The 13644-nt window shown below is 36.1% G+C and overlaps 1 protein-coding gene across 3 annotated transcripts in view; it reads left to right on the top strand.

The window, feature by feature from the left end:
- The window catches only part of CEPT1 (choline/ethanolamine phosphotransferase 1), a 36438-nt gene extending 23208 nt beyond the window's left edge, over positions 1-13230 (top strand). For 2 of the 3 annotated variants that reach the window (XM_032881467.1, XM_032881468.1), the window contains exons 5-9: positions 3526-3610; positions 10243-10374; positions 11056-11214; positions 11731-11856; positions 12456-13230. In XM_032881467.1, the coding sequence (XP_032737358.1) occupies positions 3526-3610; positions 10243-10374; positions 11056-11214; positions 11731-11856; positions 12456-12575 (622 nt within the window). In that variant the 3' untranslated portion in view covers positions 12576-13230. The remainder of the gene's footprint in view (positions 1-3525; positions 3611-10242; positions 10375-11055; positions 11215-11730; positions 11857-12455) is intronic. The other variant, XM_032881469.1, reaches the window with a different exon arrangement.
- The last annotated feature ends 414 nt before the right edge of the window (positions 13231-13644 follow it).

Here is a 13644-nt window from a genome sequence, read left to right as displayed (position 1 = left end):
AAGATGGTTAACATGCTTACCGACTTGCACAGAATGTCAGTTAAATCCCTTTACATACCTCAGTTATTCCAGAATCTTGTTGGGATTCAAACCAAATGCATTTGTTAGGTATCTCACTAAACACTGAAAAATAAAAAACTCAAAATAGGAATTTTCTTCATAATTAGTTAACTTAGGTAGTTTGGGGTTGTTACACCCCTGAGTCACATTTTAAACCTGTAATTCTGATGTAATAACTGATCTAGGCTGCCTTTCTTTTGGGATGAAGGCCCCATGAGTTCTTCTGTCCAACTAGAGAGTTTCTGTTCACTGGTTAGAAGTTAAAATTATTCATATTCATTTAAGATACCTTGATCTCTTTACCTCTTCATTCAATAGACCATTGAGATGTTGTTCGGAGTGTTGAGCCCAGGGGTTTTATTATGAATAGTCAAAGTTATTTTGAGTGCCACATGAGAGCCTCCCCACCAGAAGAATGAGGGAGCTCAGTCTCCACAACTGACTTGCTTCTTTCCCTTTGTCTTCTGTGGCAGCTGTCGGTAATCAGAATGTTGTTTATTGCTGGCTTGTGGTAGCAATTTAGTTGGATTTTACACAGCAATTGGGGAAGTTCCTTTTATACTTTGATAACCTGTGCTACAATAAAGTGGAAATAAGAAATTTAAAGCAGTACCATTCAGGATATTCAAATACCTTCATGGTTACAGAAAATTAAGTATATTATCAGCAGATTATCCCCCTCAGAAACTTTTAGGTTGTGGAAATCTAATGCTGTAGAGACCTGTTTTCCCATAGGTCTTGTAAAAGAAATCACTCTGGTGTTTTGGATGCTGTTGTACCATATATTCTTTGTATCTTGAAGGGCTTATTTTTGGTATAGTTATGGAGGATGATTTTTTTGTTTGTTTTTTGAGTAGTCCCAACATTTGGGAATTTTATCACCTATGTTATTATTCTGAAAATAATAATAAGGAAGTGACTACAGAAATGCCAGATTCCTGCCTTTCCTTAACAGTCTTCCTTTGGTATAACTGTCTTTCTTCCCCAGCGGAGAGGAGTGAAATGAGCCCTGTCCAAATATATGTTATAATAAGTTCAGCCCACACACACTAAGACTTCTTAGTGGAAAGGTGGGAAGGTGAACTGCCACATAACCAGCTCTTTCCTTAATAGAATCATTGACTTTTTTGTTCATTGTTAATAGCTTCTGCCTCCTGTCCCCTAAGCTTGCTCAGTTCCTGCCTCTGGGGATGGCCTCTTGCTGCACCTTTTAGATTGACAGTCAAGATTAGAGCCACACCTCCAGGAGTGGTGATAGGCAGTTCTCCTGATTCAGAGCAGGAGGGGCTCATCCAGGAGTACTGAGTATTCCTCTAAATCAGATAAGCAAACAGGAAAAAATATTCTTAACTACCTACAACTGGTAAGTAAGCTTTCCTGAAGTCTCCCTCCTAACATTAAGGCATTGTTGATCTAAATACAATGACAGTATCTGGATGGGTTTAAAAATTCTCTCTTCCAAAATTTCCAAACAAGCTAATCCATAAAATTTTACCTAGGAATCCCATTTGGGGCTTTGTAAAGGTCTTTCATGTTTCCTATTCCCTTTTACATTCATCAGAGGTACAAAGATTAATTGCATGAGGTTCCCTCCATTTTTATTTTGTAATTCTATACTTCTGGCCCTTCCCCTCCCAAAAGGCTACTTCATATATCCAGCAAAATGTTGTAAGATGTCTGCCCTCCTCCACCCAAGACAGAGTCGATCATCTTTGACACCTGCTTAGTCTCCTGAATCTGCTACTGAGTGTAATTCCCCTTATTGGCAACACCACTCATCAGGTCAGCTCTACAGATTCTTTTTAGCCTAATTCAGTCCATTTTTTCCCCCAATAAATGTGTATTTAAAGAGAACTACATCACTATTTGTTTGCAATTTAATAAGCTTCTGTTCAAAAAACATTCTTGAGCAAAGAAAGCTCAATTTTTTTAGTTGTGAGAGACTGGTTTCAGGTTAGTATTTATTATGGGCATGAAAGCTTACATATCTAGCTCTTGTTATATGTTTTAAGTGTCAATTTTAGAAATGGGGGTTTCATTCTACTCTGGGAATTGAATCCCCTTACTGTTGATATCTATTTTTCTTAGACTAATTTTTTAAAAATTTATCTTCTTAATAGATTATTCACTTCATTTAAAACTAACATAAAAAAGGTATGCAGTGTATGGTCTCCTTCCCATCCTCATCTCCCAGCTGTCCATTCCCACACTATCCTCTTGAATAGGTAACCACTGTTCTTAGTTTGTAATGTATCCTTCCAGAAATTTGTTACGTAATTGCTAGCAAAAATATATATATATATATATATTATTTTCCTTTTTTACACAAAAAAGATACCATTTGTACACTCTGCAGCATTCCTTTTCACCTAATATATCTTTGATATTTTTCAATATCACTATGTAGGGAGCTTCCCACTCCTTTTTTAAGAACTACCAAATATTCCATTGTATGGAAGTATCAGAGTTTCTGTAACTATTCCCTCACTGAGGGCTATTTTAAAAATTTTTCCTATTATAAATAATGCTGTAATAAATAACCTTGTATAAACAGTTTGTGCAATCATATCTCTAAGATGAGTTCTGAAAATTTTAGTTTGGGATCCAATAATCTGAGAATGATGATTTCAAGATTATACAAAGTACTAGTCTACAGAAGGAAAGGAATACCAGTTTGTGCTTTGCTCCTCAGTCTTTTTGTCCATATTCTTTTTTTTTTTTTCAGACTTTCAGACTTCTAATTTCTACTGCCCTGTTTTTGTACCAGGTTTGTCTTTTCTTGACTCTAAGATCATTTTCAGCAACCTCAAAACTAATTCTTGGCTGCTTTCAGTTCTTCTTTCCCAAAATCTTAGGGTAGTTGACCTAAGGATAAGAATTTGATTAAAAATTGAGTGAAAAAAAATTTTTTTTCAAACCCCCTACCATGGAAGGCATTAACTGAATGTAACTAAAGGGCAGTAAATTTTGTAAGATATCAGTGATAATGTTATTTTTGTAAAAACTCACCATTTCCTTCACTTGGTATTACAAAGCACTTGTTTCAAGATTTCATATTATATAGCAGTACAATGCAGTCCTCTCTGCTTGAGACTCGAAATTTAATACACACATATCCTGTCCAACCCCTTTTTTCTTGTTTCTTGGTTTTTTTGTTTGTTTGTTTTTATATTTTTGGTGGGAAAGGTGAAGCTATAGTTTCAGCCCAGCTTCAATGAGTCAGAAATTTCCTATGGAAAGGAGGGGTTTTTATTGCTCTGTGAAATTCATCAAATTAAATTAAAAGCCTCTGGATTTTATTTGATTTTACTCATAACAAATTTTTGACACCTCCTTTTCCCCTCTCCTCAATATTTGAGATTTTTTTCTATTGTGCATGATAGAGGAATGCTGCTAAGCTTGCAAGTAATTAACTTAAAATTGTTTTGAGTAATTCTGCTTTTTTGGCTTTTTGTACCTAATCAGAATTGATGTGACTGAAGTGCAAATCTTCATAATAATCATGCATTTGCTGGCAGTGATTGGAGGACCACCTTTTTGGCAATCTATGGTAACTTTGTTCACATTGTGTATCCCATGTAATGCATGTTGTCTTTCGCTTGTGTTTTCCAGTATAGGATAATCCAGTTAAAGGGTGATATGTAAAATTATTTTATTCTTTATGAAAATGAAAAACCACAGCAATGGTAGGACACAAACTTCTCTTTAGGGCATGGTGAATTTTATTACTTGGAGTTAGGTGGTACATTAGGTCCATTCCAGGGCTATTGTTTTTGAAGGGTATTTCAATTATTATTTGTTGTCCCGTTTTACATCTGAGGAAATAGCAGGTGGTATAACAACTTAACCAAAGACAAGGTGAGAGTTTTTTCTCTCTTTCTGAGCAATATGAGTCTACTTGTTTTTCTGTCATATGCTTAAAGCTGAATAACAAATTTGGGGTAGTAGATAAACTAGCCCCAAAACAGAACAAATGCTTACTGAAATTATGCCATAGAATTGTTTCAATAAGCCAGGACTTTGATTTTCAACCTGACCTATATACACAAATTTTTTTTCCACAAATTTCTGAAAGAGGGAACATAATATATATAATATGTGGGCCAAGACTTAGGAACCAGACTGCCTGAGTTCGATCAGGCCCTGCTGCCTGTTATGTGAATACCATCTGTTATTCAACTCTCTGTGGCTGAGTTTCCTCCTCTGTAAAATGAGGACAATCACAGTACTTATTTCAAAGTGTTATTCTTTTTTGTTAAATGAGTAATGCATGTAAAGCCTTTAGAACAGTGTGTATCTAGAATCAGTGAAAGCCGTTCTTACGGTTGCAACTTTTCCTTCCAGATTTGAGTCACAGTCGTTTGTAAGCCCTGGTCTAGGTAATTGCTGATTAGTACCAACACCACTTCAGAATTTACAGTTCATTTGGTGTCATCTCACCAAAAGATGTACTACTCCCAAACAATTCTTAAAAAAAAAAAAAAAAAAATCAGATTGATTTTAGGGTATAAGGGAATTGACTGAACAAGATCTTTCCCACACTTGATTCACTTTATGATGGTAAATTAGCTACCTGAGGAGGTGTAGTTGACATACTTCCCTGTATATTCATCACCAGAAATTGTTTAATGCCTTTTGTTGGTAGGATAGGGTTGTGAGGAGGGAGGAGATAAAGGAATAAAAATAATCCATAGTTAACCAGGAAAATTCTGAAACTATCCAGTTATGTATATAATATCATTCAAATTCACATCTTTCCTACACATTAGTCTCAAAAGTCAGTAGGGTCTTCAGTGAAATCTAAGATATATTCTAGTGAAATCTGAGGTCTGTGGATAGAATATGGACATAGATACATAGAGATAAATAGATACAGAGAATTTTATTACTTTTACTCTCTACAGTTGACCCTGAACAACACAGGTTTGAACTATGAGGGTCCATTTATAAGGGAAAAAAAAAATTTTTTTTTTAAGGTTTTATTTATTTGTCAGAGAGAGAGAGCGAGCAAAGGCAGGCAGAGTGGCAGGCAGAGGCAGAAGGAGAAGCAGGCTCCCTGTCAAGCAAAGAGCCAGCTGTGGGACTTCATCCCAGGACACTGGGATCATGACCGGAGCCGAAGGCAGCCACTTAATCAACTGAGCCACCCAGGCATCCCACAAAAAAAAAAAAAAAAAAAAAAAATTTTTATACAGTACAGTAAATGTATTTTCCTTATGATTTTCTTAATATCATTTTCTTTTCTCTAACACCCTTTACTGTAAGAATATAGTATATAATACATATACAAAATACATGTTAATTTATTATGTTATCAGTAAGGCTTCTGGTCGGTAGTATGCTATTAGTAGTTCAGTTTTGAGGGGAGTCAAAAGTTATATGCAGATTTTCAACTGCATGGAGCTGGGGTGGGGTTTGAGCACTCCTAACCCTCGTGTTATTTGAGGATCAGTTGTATGTTGACTTAAATTTTTTGTATCTCTTGACCATGTTGATTATTATGTTCATAGGCTTTGTGCTTTATACCAAAATCTCCCCTCTTCCAAAAATTTTTAAATATCTTATCTTAAACATGTATAAATTACCTGTAGAGTTTTGTCATACCAGTAACCAAAAAACTGATTTCTTGCTTGATCATTGGAAAACACGTCAGTGTTGGTTATATACACCTGATTATCCTTATCAGTATGGAAATACATAAAGCATTGCAAATGAAGTTACAGGCTATACACACATCCTTTTTTTTTTTTAAGACAGAAAAGGTGTAAGATGGGGGAGGGGCAGAGGGAGAGAGGATCTTTTTTTTTTTAGAGTGTGTGAGGAGAAAGAGAGAGAGTGCACTATTGTTGTGGGGGGACAGATGGACAGAGAGAATCCCAAGCAGGCTCTACGCCCAGCAGCCAGCTCAACTCAGGGCTTGATCTCACTACCCTGATATTATGACCTGAGCCAAAATTAAGAATCAGACACTTAACTGACTGAGGCCCTATATATCCCTATTTCTTTAGGTGGTGTCTGGCAGTGAATTTGCTTCAAGTGCACTTGTTACCTTTTTTACTAGGATTTATATCAATGTACTTAACAGAATGATTTTTTTTCTTTCAAAAGGATCAAATATTTTGTCCTATCTTTACTGATAATTAAATAATATAATCATCCTTTTTTATTATATATTTTAAAAAGTAACCTTAGTTACTGTCAGATCCAAGACTGAAAATCCCCAGGCCCAGCAACCCAGTTCCAGTAGTAGTGAGGTTAGGTTGCAGTAGGGAGACAGATTCCCTTTGTCTTAGTGTAACTGGCCCTACTTTTACCATCATTAAGCTGGAAGGGAAGGGCCTGATTTCTCTGGTGATGTTTGGAGGCTCAGAGAAATATTGTGTACTTTGAGCTGTTACCAGTACAGATTCCCATAATTGGCCTCAGACCACTGTATTTTTTTCTTTTTACGTAGCCCATAATTCATCATTGAATGTGGTGTTTCAAATGGCATTATGTTAGTTTAGGAAGGATTACATGTAATACTCTGACTTATTTGTGTTCCAGAATGGAGGAAAGATACCAGTTTAGGGCCCAGATGTGAAATCTTCATCTCCTTTGAAGTTGAAGGCATAAAATGGAAATTGGTTTCCAAATCATCATTAAAAGTCTTCTACTGATAGTTAGGAAGCAGATTTTTGGTAACAAACAAAAACAGTACAAATGTTTCATATAGCTGATTCCAAAAGGTCAGCTGTTTTGCAAAGATAAGTGATTTATATCTGCTGTTTATGAATTACCCATTTTTTGCTGCTGCTTTTTTTTTTTTTTTTCCCAGAGAAGGTGCGTTTTTACCAAAGTCTGTAATTAGTTCTGTTGGTTTTGGTTGGTTATTTTTTGTGGGTTTTTTTTTTTTTGAAGGAAAAATTATTTTCATGCACAAAAGTCAGTGCACAGGTTAACACATTGCAAGACACAGAACAACAGTCCATAATATGTGGATTTTCTGTATTGCTTTCCTGAAAGAGTATATATTCTTTTGGAATGTCTTGAAACTATCTTTTATCATATCACTCTTTTTTTTTTTTTTTTTTAAAGGAGAATCTCATCACTTTGAAAGGGACCCACATGTAATCCCCTCATGGTTACTTTCACTGAGTTTGATTCTTTTAAATGTAGTAGTTTATTAAATGTTTACTAAACCGTGAGATACCTTCTGGAATCCAGTTAAGGCAAGTCATGAAAGACTTCAGGTGAAGTTTCAGAATTCTTTAGGTAGAACTAAAGACTTACTATGTAGTGTAATTTATTTGTGTCTCATTCTTAAATTAAAAGACTGACAAAGTGCCCTTACACTTAAATAATTCAGACATGGTGATTTCTCTTAAACACTTGGTAGACACTGTAATCATTGTTCTATTAAATTTTGATGGAAATCACTTATATTAAAAGTATTTACAGTCATTGCCACATTGTTTTGAAGACAGCTAATAGTATCTAATCTCAAAGTGATACATTATATTTCTGCTGAAATTTGCAAAGCTTATAAGAACATTTTATTATGCCCCTAAGAAAACTTGTCTTAACAAATTAATAATTGATATTCTGTATTAATCCTGCTTTTCCATCTCTAACCTTGTTTAAGATGAATTAGATTGGATGATACTATTTAAACGCATAATGTGGTAGCATGAATCCAGAGGCTTTTCCCCTGGCTATAGAGCAGACACCATGACTCAAGGTCCCAGAGCTCTGATAAAGGTGTTTTCAATGTAGCTTTCTTGCTATTTCTGTAGAGTAAATGCCCATGGGTTGCTTTAGATGAGTTTCAAGAGGAGGAAGACAGAAAAGGAAAGATTGAGATAGAATGTGCCCACCCTCCTCGATCTTGGGTGGGAGGTGAAAATGGCAACAATTTTAGAGCTTTTTATAAATGGTTCAGTTGGTGCTGAGTTTTAAGGGATTGCCTGGTGAGCCTTGGGATTCCTCGCATTCTAGCTTTCCCTTCACTTTGCCTTAGATTTTCTCGTAGCTAACATCCTTTTTCTTCTTAATATGAGGGTAAGATCTGTCTTCATATTCTCCCATAACAGTAAGACTGCATAGAGAGTAAGAGAAAGGGAGATCTTAATCTTCATTCAACAGGTGTATATTGAGCACTTATAATAAGCATGGCTGTAGAGAGAATATAAAAATCAGTACAAACAAAATCCTATACTCAGGAGCTTATGGTTTGGTATATATAGCTATCCTATATGAAGGAAGTGGAGAGGGTCCTAAGAATGCTTATGATACCTTCCTCCTAAATCTGTAGCTTGCTTATGTTGTGGCTCAAGCCATTTAGTAATTTGCCTGGCTTCTTTAATATTTCTATGTATTCTTTCTTCTTTCAACAGGCAAGAGTTTCCATTTACCTAAAAGCATTTTCACCAAATTTTAATTATAGTTGTAGTAGTATTATGGCACAGATTACTGCTACACCAGGGTTGGCACTCATGTGATATCCTGGCCCTAACACAGGCATACCTCTGTAATGGATTAATGCTTTGCTTCTTTTGAAATCTGAGGGAGTATAGTATTTCCCCCTTTGCCATACAGGTCCTTTGACTCTGGAGGGAAAAGGAAACTAGCCAGGGTATTAAATTTAAGCCAGGTGCATCAGATTAAGATTGCAGTATCCCTAGTTTTCTGAACTAGAGCAGAAAAATCTCTTGGAGCTCAAAGGATCCCTGGTGTTGATTTTCTCCTTTACTGTAAACAAGTTTTGTTTTGGGCTGTTGGGTTTAGAAATGAATTAGGGAAGGAAGAAGACCATTTAGGATACTCCTTAAAGTTCTGGGCTTAATTTTTAATTTGACCTACTTCATTTTAGAAAACTAAACACTGCCATAGTACAGCTTGAAATTTGAACAGTTGATTACAGTTTTTTTTTAAGAGCTGCAGTTTTGCAAGAGGTCATAGAGCTGTGTAAACAAACTGAGTTCTTCAGAGTTTTGAAGAAATGGAGCATCTAAAGATAAAGATTTATGTCTACCAATTTTACTTGGGTTTTATATGTACCAAAACAAGTAGGAAATGTGACATTTCCTATTTGGTTTTGAAATGGTATCCATAAAAAGTATAAATAGCCCTAATTAAAATGTTTTCATTATAAGAACCCATTGCCTATTAAACCCTGTGGGCTTTTGGAATTTTATACCTGTGCTCATTTGTTTCTGTTAATAGAATATATCACTTTATGTTGCTTTATTTTCAACCCATATTGGACAAAATGTGAGCCTTCTTAAAAGCGGAATGAGAGGTGCAAAAAAGAAGAAAATCTTAAATGATTTTCAAAAATTAGTACAAATGTATTTCATTTGAAATGGTGGATATTGTGTTTGCAAGATTGAATACATTATCCCAATGCCCCCAGCAACCCGCCCCCCCCCTTACTTTAGGTAAATCAATCCTTGTTTTCAGTATACTACAAAGATACATTATTTGCCTATTCTGAAAAGGAAACTTAACACGTTAAAATTTTGGATACACAATTGTACCTGCTTTGATGTGCTTGACGTCTTTTTTGCCCTGTATATGAATGTCTCTTGGCTGCCCTCTGCATTTTCAAGCTGCTTGTATCCTAACAGTTGGGAGTTGGGAACTCTTCCGAGTACAACCTTCGTCTTCCATTCCCTAGTTTGCAGATTTTTTATGAGACTGAGCACTACCTACTGTGCTAATGAGGCACCTAAGTTTGCAGATTTTTTTAAAATCTAGTTGCAATTATTACTAGTCTTTTATGCTCCACACTTTCTCTCCCATAACAATTTATAACAAACTTCAGATTTGAATTCAGAGTTCCAAAAATGTACAGAGAGAAAGGCAAAGTACACTTCATTTATACAAAGTCCAGAAGACAGCCTGTTCCACTGTTGCCAGACTTCTGGGATTTAGTTGAGCTCTGCTTAGCTTGTGGCACAGATTAATGAAGTTGAATCAGTAATTTTTAAAAGTTGGTATCAGAAGTGAGATTAATTTCTATATAACCTCTTCTCTTGGTTATATCGTTTATAATGGAAAGAGGGAAATGTTCGTTAATTTAAATATTTGCTAAACTGGAGGGAATGGAGGATATTTGGCATTACGAATCAAACATCTGTTGTATTTTTCTTATTTTTACTTGTATAGATTTTAATTGTTCTCTCTCTCTACCCATTAAAGATTCCAGTGCTGAATATTCAAATGAAAATTTTTCCTGCACTTTGTACTGTAGCAGGGACAATATTTTCCTGTACAAATTACTTCCGTGTAATCTTCACAGGTGGTGTTGGAAAAAATGGATCAACAATAGCAGTGAGTACATCTTAAGATTTCCAGCAATTGTTTATACCAGGACTTGGTTTTGTAATTGCTTTTTCATTTGAATTGTATGAAATACTAGTTAATTTAGAGTTTCTGCTTAGTTTTAAATAAAAGTGATATCCAGAACTTCTCAGTTTTATCTGTACATGCGTATGTTTATACACTTACATGCATTTCTTTGTGCATGCATACACAGACACATGTGCATTTATACACATACATATGTTTAAAAGTATGATTGGGGGCACCTGGGTGGCTCAGTCGATTGAGCCCCTGGCTCTTAGTTTCAGCTCAGGTCATGATCTGGGGGTCCTGGGGTCGAGTCCTGTATCAGGTTCCACACTCGGCATGGAGTCTGCTTGATATTTCTCTCTCTGTCTCCCTCTGCCGCTTCCCCACTTGTGCTCTCTCAAAATAAATTTAAAAGTAAAGAGAACTATGATTTGCTTTGTAAAATAAACCTGGTTGTGTAAGTAAAATCCTCAGTTTGGGCCTTACCAGCCCTGCTGCTGCTTTCTTCATTAGCTGGTCTGGTACTCAGTTACAGATACTGCTGGCTGGCAGGCACCGTGAGGTTCTTAAAAATTTGAGCTGATCTGCCTTAAGCAGATCCAAGTAGTATCTGACAGTATTGCGTGTTGTTAATCCCTCTCCTCTCTTTACTCTGCACAGGGAACAAGCGTCCTCTCTCCTTTTCTCCATATTGGATCAGTGATTACGCTAGCTGCAATGATCTATAAGAAATCGGCAGTTCAGCTTTTTGAAAAGCATCCCTGTCTTTATATACTTACATTCGGTTTTGTATCTGCTAAAATCACTAATAAGCTTGTGGTAAGCACCAGAGTTTTTATTTGTTTTGTTTTTAACATTCATCTTGGTTTGGTTTTATGGCCCTAGTTTTTATTCCATAGCTTTCCAGTCAGTTCTAGAGTTTGCACTCCTCCATCAACATGGGAGCCATTTTTCTCTTTGAAGCTACAGCTTGACATTACCAGAAGCTCCGTGGACCTCCGCCTGGACCTCTGCATGGACCTCTGCAGCACTTCTTTCTACTGCAGCTTAATTTGGTGCTTTAGTTTATGTGCCTTCTCCAGTCTTAGTCTGTACACTCAAGGCTCTTTATGAAACGCATCTTTTAGGGGGCTTTGCTACATGGGCTGTCCCTTAGATGTATAGCTCTTACCCATGCTTCTTGTCAGTTTTATAGTTTTGGAAATGCAACTTTTTATTAAGTATTGCTAAATAATCCTTGAAACTTGCGATTTGAGCACAAACCTGATTTACTGTGTAGCACACAGTAGCTCTAGCATGAAAGCACCTGCATCATGGTTTCTCTTTCATTTGCAGGTGGCTCACATGACTAAAAGTGAAATGCATTTGCTCGACACAGCTTTCATAGGCCCAGCACTTTTGTTTCTGGACCAGTATTTCAACAGCTTTATTGATGAATATATTGTACTTTGGATTGCCCTGGTAAGTATTGTACTGTGTCCTATTTCATGATTTGGAAGCCACTTGTTTTCTTGTTTCTGTCGGCCAGTCCTCAAAGATAGATCATATAATTATCATGATTTGGTATGCCAGAAAGAACACAATTAGGGGACTTGGCAAGAGTGCCTTGTGGCTTCGTCTTTGAGCCATTTTTTTCATTATTCTTATTAGTCCTGCCTTTGTCAGGGCTCAGAAACTCCAGATTTCTGACTAAAGTAGGAACTGACAAATTACGTCTTGTGGGCCAGTGACCTGTTTCTGTAAATAAAGTTTTATTGGAACACAGCCATGGCCATTCATTTCTGTATTGTCTGTGGCTGCTTTCGTGCTAGCATGGCAAAGTTGAGCAGTTGAAATGAAGACAGAGCCTAAAATATTTACTGTCTCTCTGAAAAAGAGTTTAATGATCCTTAGTGTAAAGGAAAAACCCTTGAGGAAATGAAGTTATTAAATCATATGGAGTTGAAGTCAAATCTGAAAAGAAGGGAAGAAAGTCAGAGAAGCCCATCCTTTTTACTTTCAGGAAGCTTAGGGATGGCCTAAGAAGGTCCTGAGAATCTAACAGTGTCTCTTCTTTCCAGGTCTTCTCTTTCTTTGATTTGATCCGCTACTGTGTCAGTGTTTGCAATCAGATTGCATCTCACCTGCACATACATGTCTTCAGAATCAAGGTCTCTGCAGCTCATTCTAATCATCATTAATGATGTTAACTCGGTGTTATATAGGAACCTTGTGTTTTCTGCAGGAAAGAATCCAAACATATTGAGGAGAATGGGGTGGATAAGAACAAATATAATTTATAATAATCAATGTTGTATAACTTTTCGTTATCAGTAACACTCCTTAACTATCCTGTGTGAGAATGGGAATTTCAAGTTCCATCCTGTAATTGTACATGTTGTCATACAGGGTTTGGCCCAAGGAAGCATGCAGGAAAATTTGCCATGTGTTTGTAATTATCCTGGATTCAGAATAAAATTGTCCTGGGGAGCAGATCCCCAGTGGTGGAGATTTCTAATGTAGAATATTTGCAGGCCAAAAGATGGTTGCTTTATAATTTTAACAAATCATCATCTTTTAGTGACGTCCTTGTTTCGTGTCTTCTCAGGCTTTCTTTAACTAAGGAGCTCAGCTTATGGCACATATCCCACGAGATTGTGAGATGGAATTAGTGATAAAGACCTTGAATTTGGATTGAAAGGTTTCCTATCTTTACATTGTTGAGGAAGTCATTATTTTATTGCTCAAGAAATGGTATCTCTCATGGGCTTGGGAAATCCTGTTAGCATGCAGAATAATGTGGTAACTTTGTTGATCCATTTTATTTTTTTAAATAAATATATGACCTGAAAGCCAGCCTTTTTCTCAATTTTATTCAGTGGAAAGATAACTAAGTTTTGATGTCATTTTTTAAAATTCAAGCAAAATTTATTTCTCTTCTTTAATAAATAAGGAAATTCGGTCAGCTGCTTTGTCATTATGTGTCCTGCGATCTTTCTATTCTGTTGAAGTTGTTTAACTCAAAACCTAGGAGAACTAAAAAACAGAAAACAAAAAAATGAAACATAGGAGAACTGTGTTCATTTTCCCTCTCAATAAGTTTTGTTGTTGTACTTGTCACCCTTTAGATTATGGCTTTTTTTTTAAAGGCTGTATCATTAATTTTTATGTATTTATTTTTAAAGATTTATTTATTTGTTTGTTTGTTTGTTTAAAAGAGAGAGCACAAGCAAGGGGAACAGAAGAGGGAGAGGCAGAAGCAGGCTTCCT

Source organism: Lontra canadensis, unplaced genomic scaffold (assembly GCF_010015895.1).
Source record: "Lontra canadensis isolate GAN:19392208 unplaced genomic scaffold, GSC_riverotter_1.0 scaffold75, whole genome shotgun sequence".
NCBI classification, from domain to species: domain Eukaryota; kingdom Metazoa; phylum Chordata; class Mammalia; order Carnivora; family Mustelidae; genus Lontra; species Lontra canadensis.
This window is presented reverse-complemented; position numbering and strand designations above follow the sequence as displayed.